Source organism: Juglans microcarpa x Juglans regia, chromosome 5S, assembly GCF_004785595.1.
Source record: "Juglans microcarpa x Juglans regia isolate MS1-56 chromosome 5S, Jm3101_v1.0, whole genome shotgun sequence".
In the NCBI taxonomy this organism is placed as follows: Eukaryota; Viridiplantae; Streptophyta; class Magnoliopsida; order Fagales; family Juglandaceae; genus Juglans; species Juglans microcarpa x Juglans regia.
In genome coordinates, this window is record NC_054603.1 from 9,470,803 (window position 1) to 9,486,794 (window position 15,992).

The window sequence follows — 15,992 nt, forward strand, 5'->3', positions numbered from 1 at the left end:
TATTAAGCAGAGACCGCATGAGCATAGATTTGCAATAGATGTGATTAAAAAATAGATTAATTTTCCATCCAGTTTTGTCTGGTTAAGATTGATACGAGAACACTACTACCTCCTCGTGCAGACCCCACAGAAAATGTGAATAAATCAAGGACAATCTCAGTAAATGATGGACATCTTCCAACCCGGAAAATAACTCAAGAATAGCCAAGAGTCGACACAATGGCAATCGATTCCACATTGTAAGATAGTCAGCTGTGTAATTGTTCTCCAAGCTAAGAGTTTCATTTACAAGAAAATAGTGATTTTCCAAAAATTATTGAAAAAAGAAATTGCAATGATAGAAAGAATATATATCAAAACGAGGGGCATTGCCCCTCACGTTACAGAAATAATGAAAGACACGTATAATGTCTCTCTATTTATGGTGTGAATTGCAAGTATTGTCTGGTCACTTGGTTCTGGTAATGACTCTATGAGTGAGATCCAAGAGTGCCCTCCTTGATTTTCTTACCTCCTCATTATCGTTCTCCGGGAGAGAATGAATTGCTGCAGCAGCAAGGTTGGCATGCTTCATGGCAAGCTCTCTAGCTCGCTGTATTCCGCGACTCTTCCCAAGGTACTCGAGAGCCTAATTTTTTCAGATAGAGATAAAATTTCAGAAAAAGAATCCAATAGTGGCCTATTTATTTTAATCGGTATTTCAATCAAGGTTGTAGTCTGACAAATAGATTCAGAAATATCAAAATAATGCGGGCACATGTTTGATATTGGAACTAAAAAACCTGCACATCCTGTTCCCAGAAAATAAAAGGCTGAAGTCAGTAATACATGTTAGTATCTATTGAACATATCGTGACTAGTTAAGGTCATACGAGAAAAGATGACAGCGATTCAGTTTCATAGTCCCATCCACAGACTGAAAATCTCCTTGAGCATATAAATGGCCAGTTTTAAGAGAAATGAAATGGTTTTGGGAGTTGGGTCATTATGAAGGTGAGAATAATTGAAAAAGGACACAGAGTCTTGAAACAGAATAACAGAAGGCATGCTTTGGAAGGAAGTTAAGCCATATATTTGAAGGCAGAAAAGGTTATTCAGAGGGAATGAAACGCACAATAGAGAAGTTTAACAGAAGGCATGATTTGGCAGGAAGCTATACTACATCTGAGTCAAAGCCATATTTGAAGGTAGAGAAATTTATTCTTAGGGTATGAAATGCACAAATAGAAGAGCCCAATGCAGTGTCGATTTCTCCCAGTCAAAATATGGGTGTCCAGGTTAAAAAAATCAGGAGAGCGACGAAGATATGACAACTCTTGTACAAACTCGATAGATATTTAGAAACCTGTCCCCTTCCAGCAGAGGATTTTAAAACCAACCAATAGTTATGAGAGAATGAAATATAGAATCTTCAAGTATTGTCTGTAGCAGTTTTGGCAACTGACATCACATATCACATGCAACAGTCAACAAGAATAATCAAAAGACTTTTTTCCTGACAAGTACAATTAAAAGAAAAATAAACTGGACGGACTTACAAGATCAACATTTGCAGGGTTGTCAAGGCCCTGATCAACAACTGCACGCAACTGAGGGAACTCTTCCATAGCAAACAGTATTGGAGCAGTTATGATTCCCTACAAAAGTACATTTATTTCTTTTGCTAATGGGATATAAAAAAACTCAATGTGTCGTCATTGATATTGGTTTTAATAAAATAGGAAAAAAACTTGCTTTCGAAATATACATTATGTAAAAACTTAAAAGAGAAAATACACTTTCCACCCCCAAATTGACAGGTGTTTTATTGCACCCAAACTTCAAAACTGGCACACTGCACCTTCAACCTACCATCAACTGTCAAATGCACCCTACGGCCCAGTTTGACTGCCAAGGTGGCGATACACAGATGACATGACACAATATTGCCTAGGATGCTACTTGACAAAAAGGGGTAGTTGGAGGGATCCTCCAATAGTGTGCTGAAAGAACAAAGATGGAGGAACACTACCACTGAAAACTCAGGAATAATTAAGTTACCGCTTGCCACAAACTGATGTTCTAGTTTGATCCTATATTAATTCACCAGAAATATATGAATGTGACAATAATGAAACACTGGGATTACAGGTGCAAGACCTTCGATGAACACATAAAAGGTGTTAAATAAGGTGTTAATTCCAGGCCTAAAAAATGGAGAATCTTCAATTCCAAAAACAGGAAGGGAATAAATACAAGCTCGTTATTACAAACTACCATACATGAAATGCTTATAGATGTGCCAACAATCCACAAGTTGGTATAGAGACCCCTACAATTGCTGATAATATTGCAGCCAAATGCTAGCAATAGATCACCATACGAAAAACTTTAAAAACACACTCACCATTATGTTATAGTGCAATTTTAGTAATCTAACAGGTCCAATTTGAGGTTATTTCTAGGTATTGCTAACTATTTAGAAGTAAAAAGGGAGCTATGATGTAGACCACAAGGGTCAAGGTATGAAATCATTGATTCTTGTCCTCCCAGCACATTTCTAGCTAATATATAGTTTAATAGCTTGAGTTATTTAAGTATGCTTGTCTCTGAACAAAGATCGGCAGGAATGCTAGGGTATAAGCATGCACTTCAAGAAGCTTTCAACTAAAAACAAATAACATTACCAACGAATTGTCTAAGCATCTAAGTGGACACATTAACAGTGTGAACTTTAAGTAAAATAATTATTGCCTAAACTGTGGACAGATTACACAAAGTAAACCTACAAACTGATGTGTCTTTATGGAATTCGTTAGATCTACTTTATAATAAAAGTAACTTTACAATCTGATATACCACATCAAGTGACATCAGATTGTAGGTTTACTTTTGTGGAATCCCTTGTGGCTAAAGTATTTTCCTTCAACAAATGACGGAGGTGAGAGGACAAAGGGGACAAGTAAAATGGCAAAAGGGATCATTTGAGAAGATATCAGAGGATAGATGAATTACATGACGGATATCAGATAGAGAACCCTTTCCAAGGGAAGCTGATGTTCCTGTGAAATCAAGAACGTCATCTATCAATTGATATGCTAGTCCCTGAGGAAGAAAACAAAATAGACCAACGGTCAGCTCTATAGATACACACACACACACACCAAAAAAAAAAAAAATGGACATCAAAACTTGTCCAGAGCAAGGGAAGGGAAGCATCCAGTTCAGAATTATTTGCAGGCCCTAAAACATAACTTTTATTTATTTTTGATTGGTAAAGAAGAATTTCAATGACGAAAGAAATGGGATGGCCCAAGTACACGGGTCATATACAGGAGCAACACCTATGCATGATTGTCTAGTTCAGGCCATGCAGGCCCTTATCGCATGGTTGTGCAAAGTTTGTTTGGTCACACAAGCAGCCTGATTGGGGGGGAGGGGGGGGGGGGGGGGGGGGGGGTTGTGGGGGGCGAGTTGCTCATCCCCTCTCCCCCCTGATTCCCTCTCCATACATACAGAACTGTAGTTTATGGTCTTGTGTTTACAGCCCATTCTTCACCTTTCATATAGATAACAGCATGCCAATCAAGGTAAAGATGACTGGTGCTATCATTTAACATGAAAAGCTATGCTCTTCTGCATGATAACAGCATTCCCCTTCTAAACTTGATCCTAATAGAGCTTAGCAGTAAACGTAGGCAATTGCAAAAACTGCAATACAAATGGACCCAAACCCATCTACTTGATTACAAAAATTGAATTAAATTAACTACAACAATAAGTTAGGCATAAAACAATTTTGGTATTTTTTGGTACTTCAAATTTCACTAAGAGCGCAGAGGGGCGATACAAGAGAAAGCCCCAACTAGTCATTTAATTCAGAAAATAATGTATGGGCGATCCTCTTTGACCTGCCAGAGCATTAAATCAGCTCATAAGATCCTCAAGTTCATTTTTCTGCCATTTTTTTTATTTGTATAGAACGAGAGGCCTAGTAACTTGAGGTTAGGAAGGAAAGCTTATTCCAGACTTCCGTCACTCTCTAATTCTTTCCCAGGAAGTAATTAACAGCTAAGAGAGCTAAAAGAATTTACAGGCCAGATTTGTTCTTTATTTTTGGATGAGAAACAAACCAGATTTCTGCCATACTCATAAGCCAACATTGCAACTTCTGCAGTCTGCCCAGCAAGAAGGGCAATTGCTTTGCAGCTGTTGGAAATTAGGGATGCTGTCTTGTAGTATGTTTTCTGCATATAATATTCCATGCTGCAATTGCCAAAAGAAGCCTGTATTATCACAAAATTACTACTACTCCAGAAATCCTGGAGGTAAGGTTGGGGTTTATTAAAACTGTACTTATCAAAATCAAAAGACCAAATTATCCTTACTATTTCACTGCTATAACTGCAGTAGCATGGATAATTTTGCAGTTCAGTAGTGTGAACAGTACCTACGAACTACTCACTAAATGCTTAAATTTCTTGCTAACTGAACTTTGCTTGTATATAAATGCATAGCTAATGTCTACTAATGAAACTTCTAACAGTTAAAACATGAATTATGAATCTCCAGTTTCACCCAAGATACCCAATCTACCCATATCTTGCCACATAATCACATGCATTCATGAGTGTTTCTACAGCATTCACATCCATTCACATGAGGAAGTCATGTGTTTGATGTGTTATGTGTGCGTGCACACCTCGTGTTTAAGCCACACTTTCCATGGAATATTCACCCCCAAGAAGGCAACCATTGCCTGCAGGGAAGAAGTGCTAAACTTATAATCGAATTGATAATGCCCACATGCATGCACAAGCTGGGAGCTGACAATATTTATTAAGGTGAATCAAGGAATTACCAAGGCACAGCATACGTGTTACGAGATGCAAGCTTGTGCTACTAAGCCATAGGTGGGCACTTAAGCATCAAGCAAGTCAAATGTCTCGGTGGATTTTGGTCAAGTCAATGCAAAATTTTTATCAGGTGTTATATCTTCCACAAAACATCCATCACCTAATTCGTTTAGGACAGAAGTATCATCTCACACAAATCACTAATTGTATCCTTTGAGCTACAAGAGGACGACATAACAAATGACATATGGTAAAGTGAGTCTTTTAAAAAAGAAATACAAGAGAGAGATGATTGAGCTGAATATTCTAACGTAAATATGATCAACAGTTGAGGATATTGCATCATTCCAATGTTGAACAAAATCAATACAATGCAGATGGTTAAGCAAATCACAGAAGATATTAAATAGATAAAACATGTTTACCTAAACAGAGAAAACATAGGAACTCATGACGTAGGCGATACAGACATTCAAACTGTAGAACCAGTGACACAAATTTTGGAACAATTCAACAAATTAAAGCTGTGTGGAAGGTGGTCCCTATATGCATTTTGTGGTGGTTGTGGCAGAAGCGCAATGATCAGATGTTCGAAGACAAGGAGAGATAAATAGAGGAACTAAAAGCTTTTTTTTATTAGAACTCTATGTACTTGTTGGGCCATAGCTGTAGACTTTAATGGCCTCGATTTACATAATTTTCTTGTCTCTATTGCGTCCACATAGATAGGGCGTACCTTTGTATATCTCCTTGTTTACTTATCAAAAACAAAAAAATGGAACAATCATCTTAGTAAAGTTATCTGTGCGTGAAAACTATTTAGTCCATCCTGCATTAAAGTAAGTTTGTGACAAACTACATTTGGATGATCTGAGGTATCAGCAAGTATGAAAGTATAAGGAATACCAGACAGGTTGGAAAAACGAGAGAAATGAATGCTGAGAAACTATTGTGTTCGTAAGACTTGCATATGTACTCCCGAAATTTATAAATGATGGGAATAGTGGAGCAGGATACCTACAACGTTGTTCAGATGTAGCACTCATTTGCATGGTTTCACCTGTCACAAGATGCTCCACAACTTTTGCCAGTAATGATACAACCTAAAAATACATGTTAAAGGCACAGACAATGAGTTGAAAATAAAAACTCCACACCTCCATATCATTGCTCAATCTAGTTTGACACGTCTATTGATATGTAGAAGAAATATGACACCTCCGTGTTTTTCAATGAGGCGAGTGCCACACAAGCTCGAGAGAGCAGAAAATCTCCTGCTAGTACTGCTAACTGCATTTCAAATGAGCCAAAAGATCAAAAACAATGTCAGGCTACACTGCTCCACAACTTGGATTGACAAAACATCAGGGGGAGCGAAAATCCCTGAAAACAGTCTATTACTCTTTAGAAGAGCTAAAACAGAATTTCAGTGATTGCCAATATAGTAAAGCAGAGATACATTAAAATTTGTATTTTCACAAAAATAAAAGGAAAATGTGACCAATTTAAAATAGAAAATGTACCTTATTGCCCATTACAAAATTTAGTGAACCAATGCCACGTCTTGTATCCGCATCATCCAAGACATCATCATGTAGAAGGCTTGCCACCTAAAGACAATGACATAAGTATGTCGAGTATCCAATAAATAATGAAGAAGGCTCATGGTATGAAAAGGATCATCACAACTGTGCAGAACAATACAGGAAAAAGCCAACTGCATGGTCTATGGCTCTCTCAAGGGCCATTTCAAATACACGTGTATCACAACATAGAAAGGAGAAGAATGAAAATGGTAAGATCTCATATCCTGTTGCTACAAGGTTAAAATGGAATAAAATAGTATATTTAAAATTACTAGTAAAATGAAAATAAAAGACAAACAAACAGATGAAATGAGCCACGATTAAAAATGATCAGTGGACTGGAACTCTCATTTCTTACTATCTCATTCAGGAACTGATGATCCAAAGATGTATCAGGATCAGCAAAAATATTGCACAAAAGCATTTGAAAGAAGAATAACTGACATGAATCATCTCTGTGATCTCAGCTATACATTGCTGTCTGGCACGTAGTTCGTCAGTCAAAGCATCTCCGTACCCACTGGGATATGGTTCTGGTATAGAAACATTCAAAGCTGTTGCCATCAATAACAAAACCTGCATGGAACATATTTATGTCATTTGATACACACAAGCCGACGAGACACATACAGTGTTGCTGGCATAAATTCCCAAAACAATAGCTGTGAAACATCAAGTCCCCATTGTGGTGCATGAGCAAGTGGGAAAAATGGCTAGTTTGTTTGGAGGGCAAAAAGATAAAATTAAACTCAGAGAAAGAGCACATCAACAGCATGTACAGTCAAAAGTATGGATATTTTTTTTAATCCATAAATAAAACTCTTTTTTTTATAAGTAATGAAAAGTTTTATTAGAACGAAAACATTCTTACTTCAGTACACTGAAAGGATACAAGGCATCCACCTAACTAGCAAAAGGAAAAAAGTGTTAAACATTCTTGAAAATTAGAAATTTAAAGTAGCACAATTTTGTACCACAATCCAATGAAAGAGGGTAATAAGAAAGAAAGATTTTAAGCTCCGATAAGCTCCAGTACCGATCTCTCACAATCCTCCAAACTACGATCAATTTTGTCTCTTCAAAGACACCACAATTAGCACAACGCAGACATTCTCCAAAGCAGTGTGCATTGATGACTACCAAACTGTCCTTTCTAACACATTAAAAGATCCAGCACATGAAAAGGTATAACCCAATCTAAACCCAAAGATATAAAAAACCATGTTCCATAGAAGGATAGAAACCTCACAATGCAAAAGAAGGTAATCTGCCAATTCCCCCCCTTTTTTTTTTGGCACCGGGTGTCCGAGAACAAAGTCCTGACTAATCCCGGGGGTGCACAGGCCCTCGGCAAGGAGTTTCCCGCAAGTACACCTCAGGTAATTCAAGTCTGATGGTCCCTAGAAATTGTTTGCACCCAAGAGGATAACCTTGAGACTTGGAGGGAGCATACAACCAAGACCAAGGCCTTTACCACTTGAACCAACCCCTTGGGATTATGATACAAAACATAATGTGAGCAAGAAAGGGGTGCAACACAAGGACTTCCCATGAGGCCACCCATCCTAGTACTACTCTTTGCCAAGCATGCTTAACTTCGGAGTTCTGATGGGATCCGTTGCATTAGTGCTGGTATGATCGCACCCAATTCCCCCACTATTCTTGCACCTGTAAAAAAATTAACCACTATTACTATCCAATGTAAGAAATTTTACTAAAGCCGCTATACAAGAGATTGTGATACCCCATACTGAGGATGACTGTAGCTAGTGTATGGGATCCCACATTACTTGGGAGAGAGAAGTTCTTTATCTTTATAATGATTCTAATGGGACTCCAATTGTTTCTTCCATTCACATGTAGGGAGTCAATAGAATTGCTCCTTCTATTCATATTGCCGCTCGATAAAATAACTTTATGCATCTATACCTTCCCTAAAGCCACAATGCCCTAGATTATAGTCTCCAACATATCTCCTCCATAAGGATTATCCTTTCCAGGTCACTGCTAATAGTTGCCTTTCCAAACCTCTATTCCTCCTACAAGGGTCTATCATCCTAAATCATACCAAGGCCTTGCAACTCTTTGAAAGAAAAGTTTCTCATTATTCCACATCCCCAAACACATATTCATTCCCTACTCAAAAATCACCTTTTGAAGCTGAGGTGTTGTGCCAAGATAAAACTTTAAAATTCTTGAAAACAGTATGAGTCCCAAACTCATATGTGATGCAATTTAAATTATATTTCAAAATAATTAAGTTTGTGTTAATCAAACATAAAAGAACAAATCAGATTTTGCTAAAGGTACTTTGATATCCTAAAAATGTATTGATGAGACAAAAAGTAGAGTTAAGAGCTGTCGAAGGTGTCCACTAGTTTAGATGGTAAAGTCTCTTGGCATCACACTAGAGACTTAAGATTGAATCCTTTCTTCACTAGAGTAGGATTGGCAACATTTTACATGACCTACGAACCCGACATGAATACGACACGAAATAATAGGGTTGGGATTGTACTTAATCATGTCCAAATCAATTTGACACAAACCCGAATTGACTCATATTTGGGTCCACTTGTGTAATCTATGGGTTGACCCTATTGACTCATTTATATGATTCGCCACTTTTGTAATGCATTATTCGATTTGCACCATTCTCATTATATGCATGGTATTGATCATCAAAAAGTCTTAGTGACTTCTGAATAATATTTTAATAACTCTTTTACACTTAATATATTTTTTTTATAGGTAAGAATTTTTATTACTTATAAAAAAAAAAAGCAAGAATTTTTATTAATCCACATAAATAGGCAATGTTCGAGTACACAAGAAATATACAAGAAAGAACCTAGTTACAAACTACTTGCTACGAAAAGTAGCATAAAAGTTATTAAAACTCGCTCGGTTCAATACTATAGATGAAGCCGAAAGCAACCATGTGCAATAGAAAAAGGCCCTAAAACCATCCGGAGAGCGTTCCCTATTTTCATAACATCGACCACTTCTTTTATTCCATGTGCACCACATTATACATAAAGGCACCATATTCCAAACAGCTGCAATGTGACGGTGGCTCCGAATCCCTCTCCAACATGACAATAAATCCATCACCCTCCTAGGCATAACCCATGCAATACCAAGCCTAGTGAAGATGTCATCCCATAAAGCCTTGACTACTTCGCAATGGAGAAGCAGGTGGTCTGCTGATTCGCTGTTGTGTTTACACATGAAGCACCAATCTATTAAGTAAAGGCCGTGCTTTTTCAGCTTGTCGATAGTCAATAGTTTCCCATAGGATGCCAACCAGCCAAAAAAAAAAAAAGTACAACTTGGAGGGGTGAACTGTCAATACCTTGCAATAAGAGCGGACTAAAAATTTCTTGTTCCCTGTACGTGTCCATAATAGTCTGTCCTCCCTTCCTGCTTGCACTTTTAGCACATATAAAACATTGTAGAAGTCAGCAATTTCGTCTACCTCCCAATCCTGTACAGCTCTAGAAAAACTCACAGACCAATGAAGAGAATCAGTGGAAATGCTCATATTATGAGCCATAGAAGCATCCTTATCTGACGCAATCCTATAAAGAGGGGGAAAGCATATTTCAAGGCCACATCTCCACACCAAATATCATGTCAAAACTTGATTCGTGTGCCCCTTCCCACCTCAAGTCTGAAATCACCGAGTATATCTTCCCATCCATTCCAAATGAATTTCCAAACACCCACCCCGTAGGAGGCCCCTCCTACTGCATTAGAGCACCAATCTCCCCAAATGCTCTCATATTTAATATTGATGATGCTTCTCTAAAGAGCGTCCCCTTCATGATGGTACCACCATAGCCACTTTCCAAGAAGAGCCTCGTTGAAGGTTCTCAATTTTCTAACTCCCAATCCACCACAAGACAAAGGGGTCCAGACTTTATCCCATTTAATTAAATAGAATTTTTTCTCATCTTCTAACCCTCCCCACAAGAAGTCACGGTAAATATTCTCCAGTCTATTTGCCACCCTTACAGGCAAAGGGAACAAAGATAAAAAGTACGTTGGAAGATTAGATAATATGCCCTTAATAAGCATGGTTCTACCACCTTTAGACAAGTAAATTCTCTTCCAACCTGCCAGTTTGCACTTGATTTTCTCAACAATCCCATCCCACATTGCCTTGGATTTATGAGGAGCCCCTAAAGGAAGTCCCACGTACTTCATGGGCAAGGATGACAGCCCAAGTTGGCAGCCACTTTGCTTAAATTATTAACCAAGCCAACAAGAACTATTTCGGACTTTGATAAGTTCACTTTAAGACTGGAGACAGCTTCAAAACAAAGAAGGGGGGCTCTCAAGGAGCGAATCTGGTACACTCGAATATTAATGACAAACAAAAACACCTGTGCATCTATTTTGATAAGTAAGTTTCGAGAAATTCACAAACGTTAAAAAGTGAGAACCCTCAAATAATGAAAAACCCTTTGACCTTTGTATTGGAAGGAACCCTAGCACCCTAGTCATAAGATCCCCAAATATTAAATCCTCAAAATCAAAACCACCAAGATCAAATCCCAAAAATGAAGAATCATTGTTTTTTCTTGGATTACTACAAGAGGATAGTCAAAGCCAAACTCGAGAACTGGTATGTGCCTTTTTTCCATTTTCACTTGTGCAAAATTTTGCTGGATTGTCATATTTATAAAATTGGTGACCTATTTTGAGTACCACAATCCATATTTGAATTCCTGAAAATTTAAAACTTTCGAGTTTATAATATAATCTGATGGACGTTGCCAATGTGTTGATGTGTACTAATGATTGACCAAGCTATTCAGGCAATGTCTAATAAAGAAATGGAAGATAATGATATGACTAAAATAGATACACTAGAAAATGTGTCTATGATTATAGATAGTGATAAAAGAAGGTTAATCTGACCCGAATCCAAATAACCAGACACAAACCCGAATGACTTGAATCTGACTGAGACAATTAATAATTCAGGTCAGGTTAAGTTGACAAATAATCCAACACAAATCCAAATTACCTGAATTGGACTGAAGCATCTAATTATTTGGGTCAGGTTAAGTTGACTCCTGTTCTACAGGAAACAAGGGGTTGTGGTCGGGCTTAATGTATTTTGGGTTGTTTTTCATGGGTTTTTTGGGTCATTGGGGTCAATGGGCATTGTGTTTTCTTGTATACATCAGTGTACTTGGTTATTCCTTTTTTATATATATAATATTTTTACTTATCAAAAAAATAAGTTGACTCCTTTGTGACCACGAATAACCCAACACAAACCTGAATGACTTGAGCTGTACTGGCACATTTAATTACTAGGGTCACGTTAGAGTTGATTGTTTTGTTACCAGAACCAGAATGATGTGACACAAATTGTCATCCCTATGGGGGAGGGCTGCCCCCATCGTGAAGTCTAGAATTTGGGAAAAAACACTAACGTGCACGCATAAAATGAGAGAGAGAGAGAGAGAGAGAGAGAGAGAGAGAGCACCACACTTAGAGCAATAGAGAAGCACCCTAGAGTTTCAAATCTTAGGACTTATGTAAAGTGTGTCTATTACATTCAGGTGAGGAGTTGCTATATAGACCAATGATTTTGCATAATATACTTTTTTTTATTGGCGCCGGGTGTCCGAGAACAAAATCCAAACTAATCCCAGGGGGTGCATAGGCCCTCGGTAAGGAGTTTCCCACAAGTACACCTTGGGTAATTCAAGGGGAAGTTTTCCCAGTCCGATGGCCCCTAGAAATTGTTTGCACCCAAGAGGATTCGAACTACAACAATCTTTCAAGATTTATTTATTTAGCACAAGTACCAGAAGATGTGTAAAATACTCTTCGGGGTTGTAGAATCTTGTGAACATTGATAAAATAGACAAAACATAAGTATGTAAATATGTGTGTATACTAGTTCTTGATATTAGAACAGAGTTAACAAGGATATGAGACACACATTGTAACTAAGTATAAATGTGAGTGGGCTTGGCTTTGCATACTTCATGTGTACTTGGCTTTGCCTTGCTACTTATCTTAATAAAATATTTTAGTCATAAATAAAAAAATTATGAGTGGGAAACACCATTAAATGTGGGTCTCAAATCACTAAATTGAGGTTTGACCTGAGACAATAGCCTCAAAGGCCTGTTTAAATAATGGTAGTGAAGGGGAAAAAAAAACCCAAAGTAGAATAGTGAATGTTTCACTACTAGCATGATGTGTGTGACTGTTAAAAAAAATGAAATGTCTGTTTGAATGGTTTCCTCTCACATCAAAGTCACAATTAAAGCATGAATTTCTATAAAACATAAGATGACAACCAAACAACCACCCAAGAAGTGGAGAAAGCTCTCAAGATTAGCATAAAGCAATAATTTTGTTACCGTGGGACGAAACCTCTTCCCATCTACCCCCATTTTGAAGAAGTATTCAGCAGCCGATGCAAGCTTGGGGACCTGGATCAGACGAAATCCCGATGTGATCACATGATATCAAATTGAATGTTACATGAAAGACACCTATATTTAGCTACTTCTTCCAAGGTCCCAAAAATAATACTGATTTGTCTGTTAACAGAAAAGTAAGAAAATCAGATACCTCAGCAACTACCATCAACCGCAATCTGTTAGCAAGAAGTGATAACTCATCAGCAACAAGTGAAAAGGGGTCTTGTTGTTCCTGGAGAAATGGTGAAAAGGAAAATCAAGGTAAAAGGGGCAGAACAAGCTACTTTCCTACAGGAAGGGTGACGTGTAAAGCATAACAAGCAAAAAGAGAACATGTGAAGTATGTTACTCATTATACAACGATTATAAAGTAACAAAAAAAAAATTGTTTACAGAAATTTACATAACCAACATACTATCTGATTCTCTCCATGACCTTTTCCAAACCATCATAACCCCCGACTTTGAACTATGGATTTTTTCCCTTTAGCATTCCTTCCACATATACACCAAAAGCAATATCCTTGCATTCCTAAAGCTCTAAATGATTTCCACAAAACACCTTCATCAATTCCTAACAACATATTTATCACAACAAAGCTCCTTTATACCCTTTTTTTTTTAAGTTCTGCTAGAAGAAAAAAGATAATTTAGCAGTGTCATCTGCACACTCAATTTACTTCATACATTTAAACATGACTTCCTCTATACCATCAAGCTCTTACATCCAGCCTTCTAAAAACAAAATGACCACTTCCACCCTTGGCATACAAAGGGAATTGGTTTTGGATACCCGCAACCCCAGGGATTTTCAACCTTCAGCTTTGCTATTCTCAAATTTCATCCTTTACTGTGATCGCTCACATGAATTAATTTCAATTTTCAAGTCAAGAACCAAGGCCAAATAAAATGCAAGATTGTCTGAGAGAATATGAAAATTTAAAATATATTCAAGATGAAATATAGGCATACTTCTGCCAAACAAGGGAAAATCCAAAACCAAATGAAAAAAAAAAAAACAGAAGAAAAGAAATGGAAAGCATTATAAAACTAAATGATTCTTGGACTTCTGACATTCACGTCCCCCTGTAAAAGATATCAGCTAGGTACATTTACTCGTAATTGTAATTGCATATTCAGGAAAGCAGGCAATGAAAATTATACGCCTTACCTCAACTATGGAGCTGCTCTGATGGTGGATTTTATGTCTAAAACCATGCAAGGCTGGAAAACCCCAGTAAGATTTTTCACTACCGGCCAAGACCTAAAAAATCACCAGAAACAATGGCGGGAACAATATAAGTGGCCTATAAATATATAACCACCAAGCTTTGTCGTTTTGAGTAGAGCTCCACTTAATAAAAGATAAGGAAAGAAAAAAGACATGTTAGAAACAGTAGAGGTTGATCAAAAAAAATATACTGGCACTCAAAGACGCACGGGCTAGACACATTCACCAAATCGATAAAGGATCAACATTAAAGATTTTCTTCAAAGCAGTCAACTTTAAATACTGCAGTGATTTCTCAAGTTATTTCTATTGGATTTCCCAGCAGACCTCAGGCTATAAGGTAAAGTACCGTACCCTCATATAGGTACGTTTAGATAGTGAAAATTGTTGATAAGAGTTGTGAATATGTAACGCCCTAATGGAAGGCCCAAATCACATGGCCTATACTCCAAAAAGATTAGTCAATGATGTAATTGAAATCTCATTGGAACCTTATAAAAAGTAAGAATTTCTCCTTTTCAAATAATGTGAGATCACATTACATCACCTACCCTTATCCATATCATATAGGGTATTACAATCTACCCTCTTAAATTCCCGACGTCCTCGTAGGGCTTGTCCATTGTAGGTGGCACAGCTCAAGTCCTATATTTCTGATTGGGATAGGCTCTGATACTATTTGTAACGCCCCAATAGAAGGCCCAAACCACATGGCCTATACTCTAAAATGACTAATCAATGATGCATTTAAAGCCTTATTGGAACCTTATAAAGAGTAAGAACTTCTCCTTCCCAAACAATATGGGATTCCATACTCCACCTATCCTTATCCATATCATATGGGATATCACAGAATAGCAGTGAAAAAAATAATAATATAAAAAAATTAAATAGTAATGAAAAATAATAAATTATAAAAAAATAAGTGAAAATAATAATAAAATAATAAATAGAAGTTTATTCTGAGAATAGAATACTAATGTACCCAAACCTAGCAGTTACAACTCTTCACTAGTGCCATAATGCAACTTTTAACTCATGAACTGTTTATCAAGTTCAAAGCTAAGAAGCAGCGCCGCCACCGGCCCACCACCACCACCACCAACAACAACAACCCATCATCAAATAACAGCTTCTGATTAGGGGAAGAGATTCTATGGGGGCCAAAACTTTTTCTTTTCTTTTTTCTGGAAGAGATTTTCAGGGGCTACGATTAGGAGTTTACTCTAAAAAAAAAACCTATATAAGCAATTGTCCATTCATTCATCTTACTAAGAAGTAAGTATTCCCAGGTAAACCTAATAAAATAACATACTGCTCACCTCACTAGCTCACCGAATAACATAGTAGATTCAATTCAATTCAAGAAAAACAAACAAAAAAGGTTCAAATAGATTTCTTGAAGGGGAGCGACCTTAAAGGAAGAACCATTAGGAAAGCAAGGATTCTCGGAGCGACGGAATTGGGGATGGTGTTCTGGCCACAGAGAGAGAAACCAGCGACGCCCGTTAATGGCTGTTCTCGGAATCCTAGAAATCCGAGAAAATAACATGGTCGAGAGACTTGAGAACAGAAATCAAGTGAGAGAGAGAGAGAGAGAGAGAGAGAGAACGGGGTACGGGAGGCGGTGAGTCCAAATAATTAGCTCTCTACAGTGATTTGGCCGTTTAAATGATTTGTGATTTTTACGTAAAAATAAGAAAAGACAAAAAAGAGTAAGACGGACGTACGAGCCTACAATGTTTACCCACTGTTCACACAGTTTTTACCGTTTATTTTCAGTTTTGCATTGTTCACGTAATGTTTATTACTGTTTATTTAAGTTGATATTTTTAAAATTTAAAAATAAAATATAATGTATTTAAATATAAAAAGTACTGTACAG

The 15,992-nt window shown here is 37.3% G+C and overlaps 1 protein-coding gene and 1 non-coding gene across 2 annotated transcripts; both read right to left on the bottom strand.

The window, feature by feature from the left end:
• Positions 1-211: 211 nt before the first annotated feature.
• Positions 212-15,777, bottom strand: LOC121267724 (solanesyl diphosphate synthase 3, chloroplastic/mitochondrial-like). Its single transcript, XM_041171741.1, has 12 exons — positions 15,522-15,777; positions 14,048-14,140; positions 13,028-13,108; positions 12,814-12,885; positions 6,866-6,997; positions 6,359-6,445; positions 6,054-6,125; positions 5,853-5,938; positions 4,113-4,245; positions 2,995-3,084; positions 1,539-1,637; positions 212-628 (listed from the first exon to the last, which is right to left on the bottom strand). Exons 1-12 carry the CDS (start codon positions 15,657-15,659, stop codon positions 449-451), a joined length of 1,263 nt encoding a protein of 420 aa, XP_041027675.1. The 5' UTR covers positions 15,660-15,777; the 3' UTR covers positions 212-448.
• Positions 7,949-8,067, bottom strand: LOC121268690. The gene has a single exon (XR_005941206.1). It is a non-coding gene; the product is annotated as a 5S ribosomal RNA (ribosomal RNA).
• Positions 15,778-15,992: the final 215 nt, after the last annotated feature.

Coding starts and splice junctions, on each gene's coding strand:
- LOC121267724 (XM_041171741.1), bottom strand. CDS start 15,659: ATGTTATTTTCTCGGATTTCTAGGATTCCGAGAACAGCCATTAACGGG. Junction 6,998..12,813: donor GGAAGAGGTTTCGTCCCACG/GTAACAAAATTA, acceptor TGTTCCATGCAG/GTTTTGTTATTGATGGCAAC. Junction 6,446..6,865: donor AGATCACAGAGATGATTCAT/GTCAGTTATTCT, acceptor CATTGTCTTTAG/GTGGCAAGCCTTCTACATGA.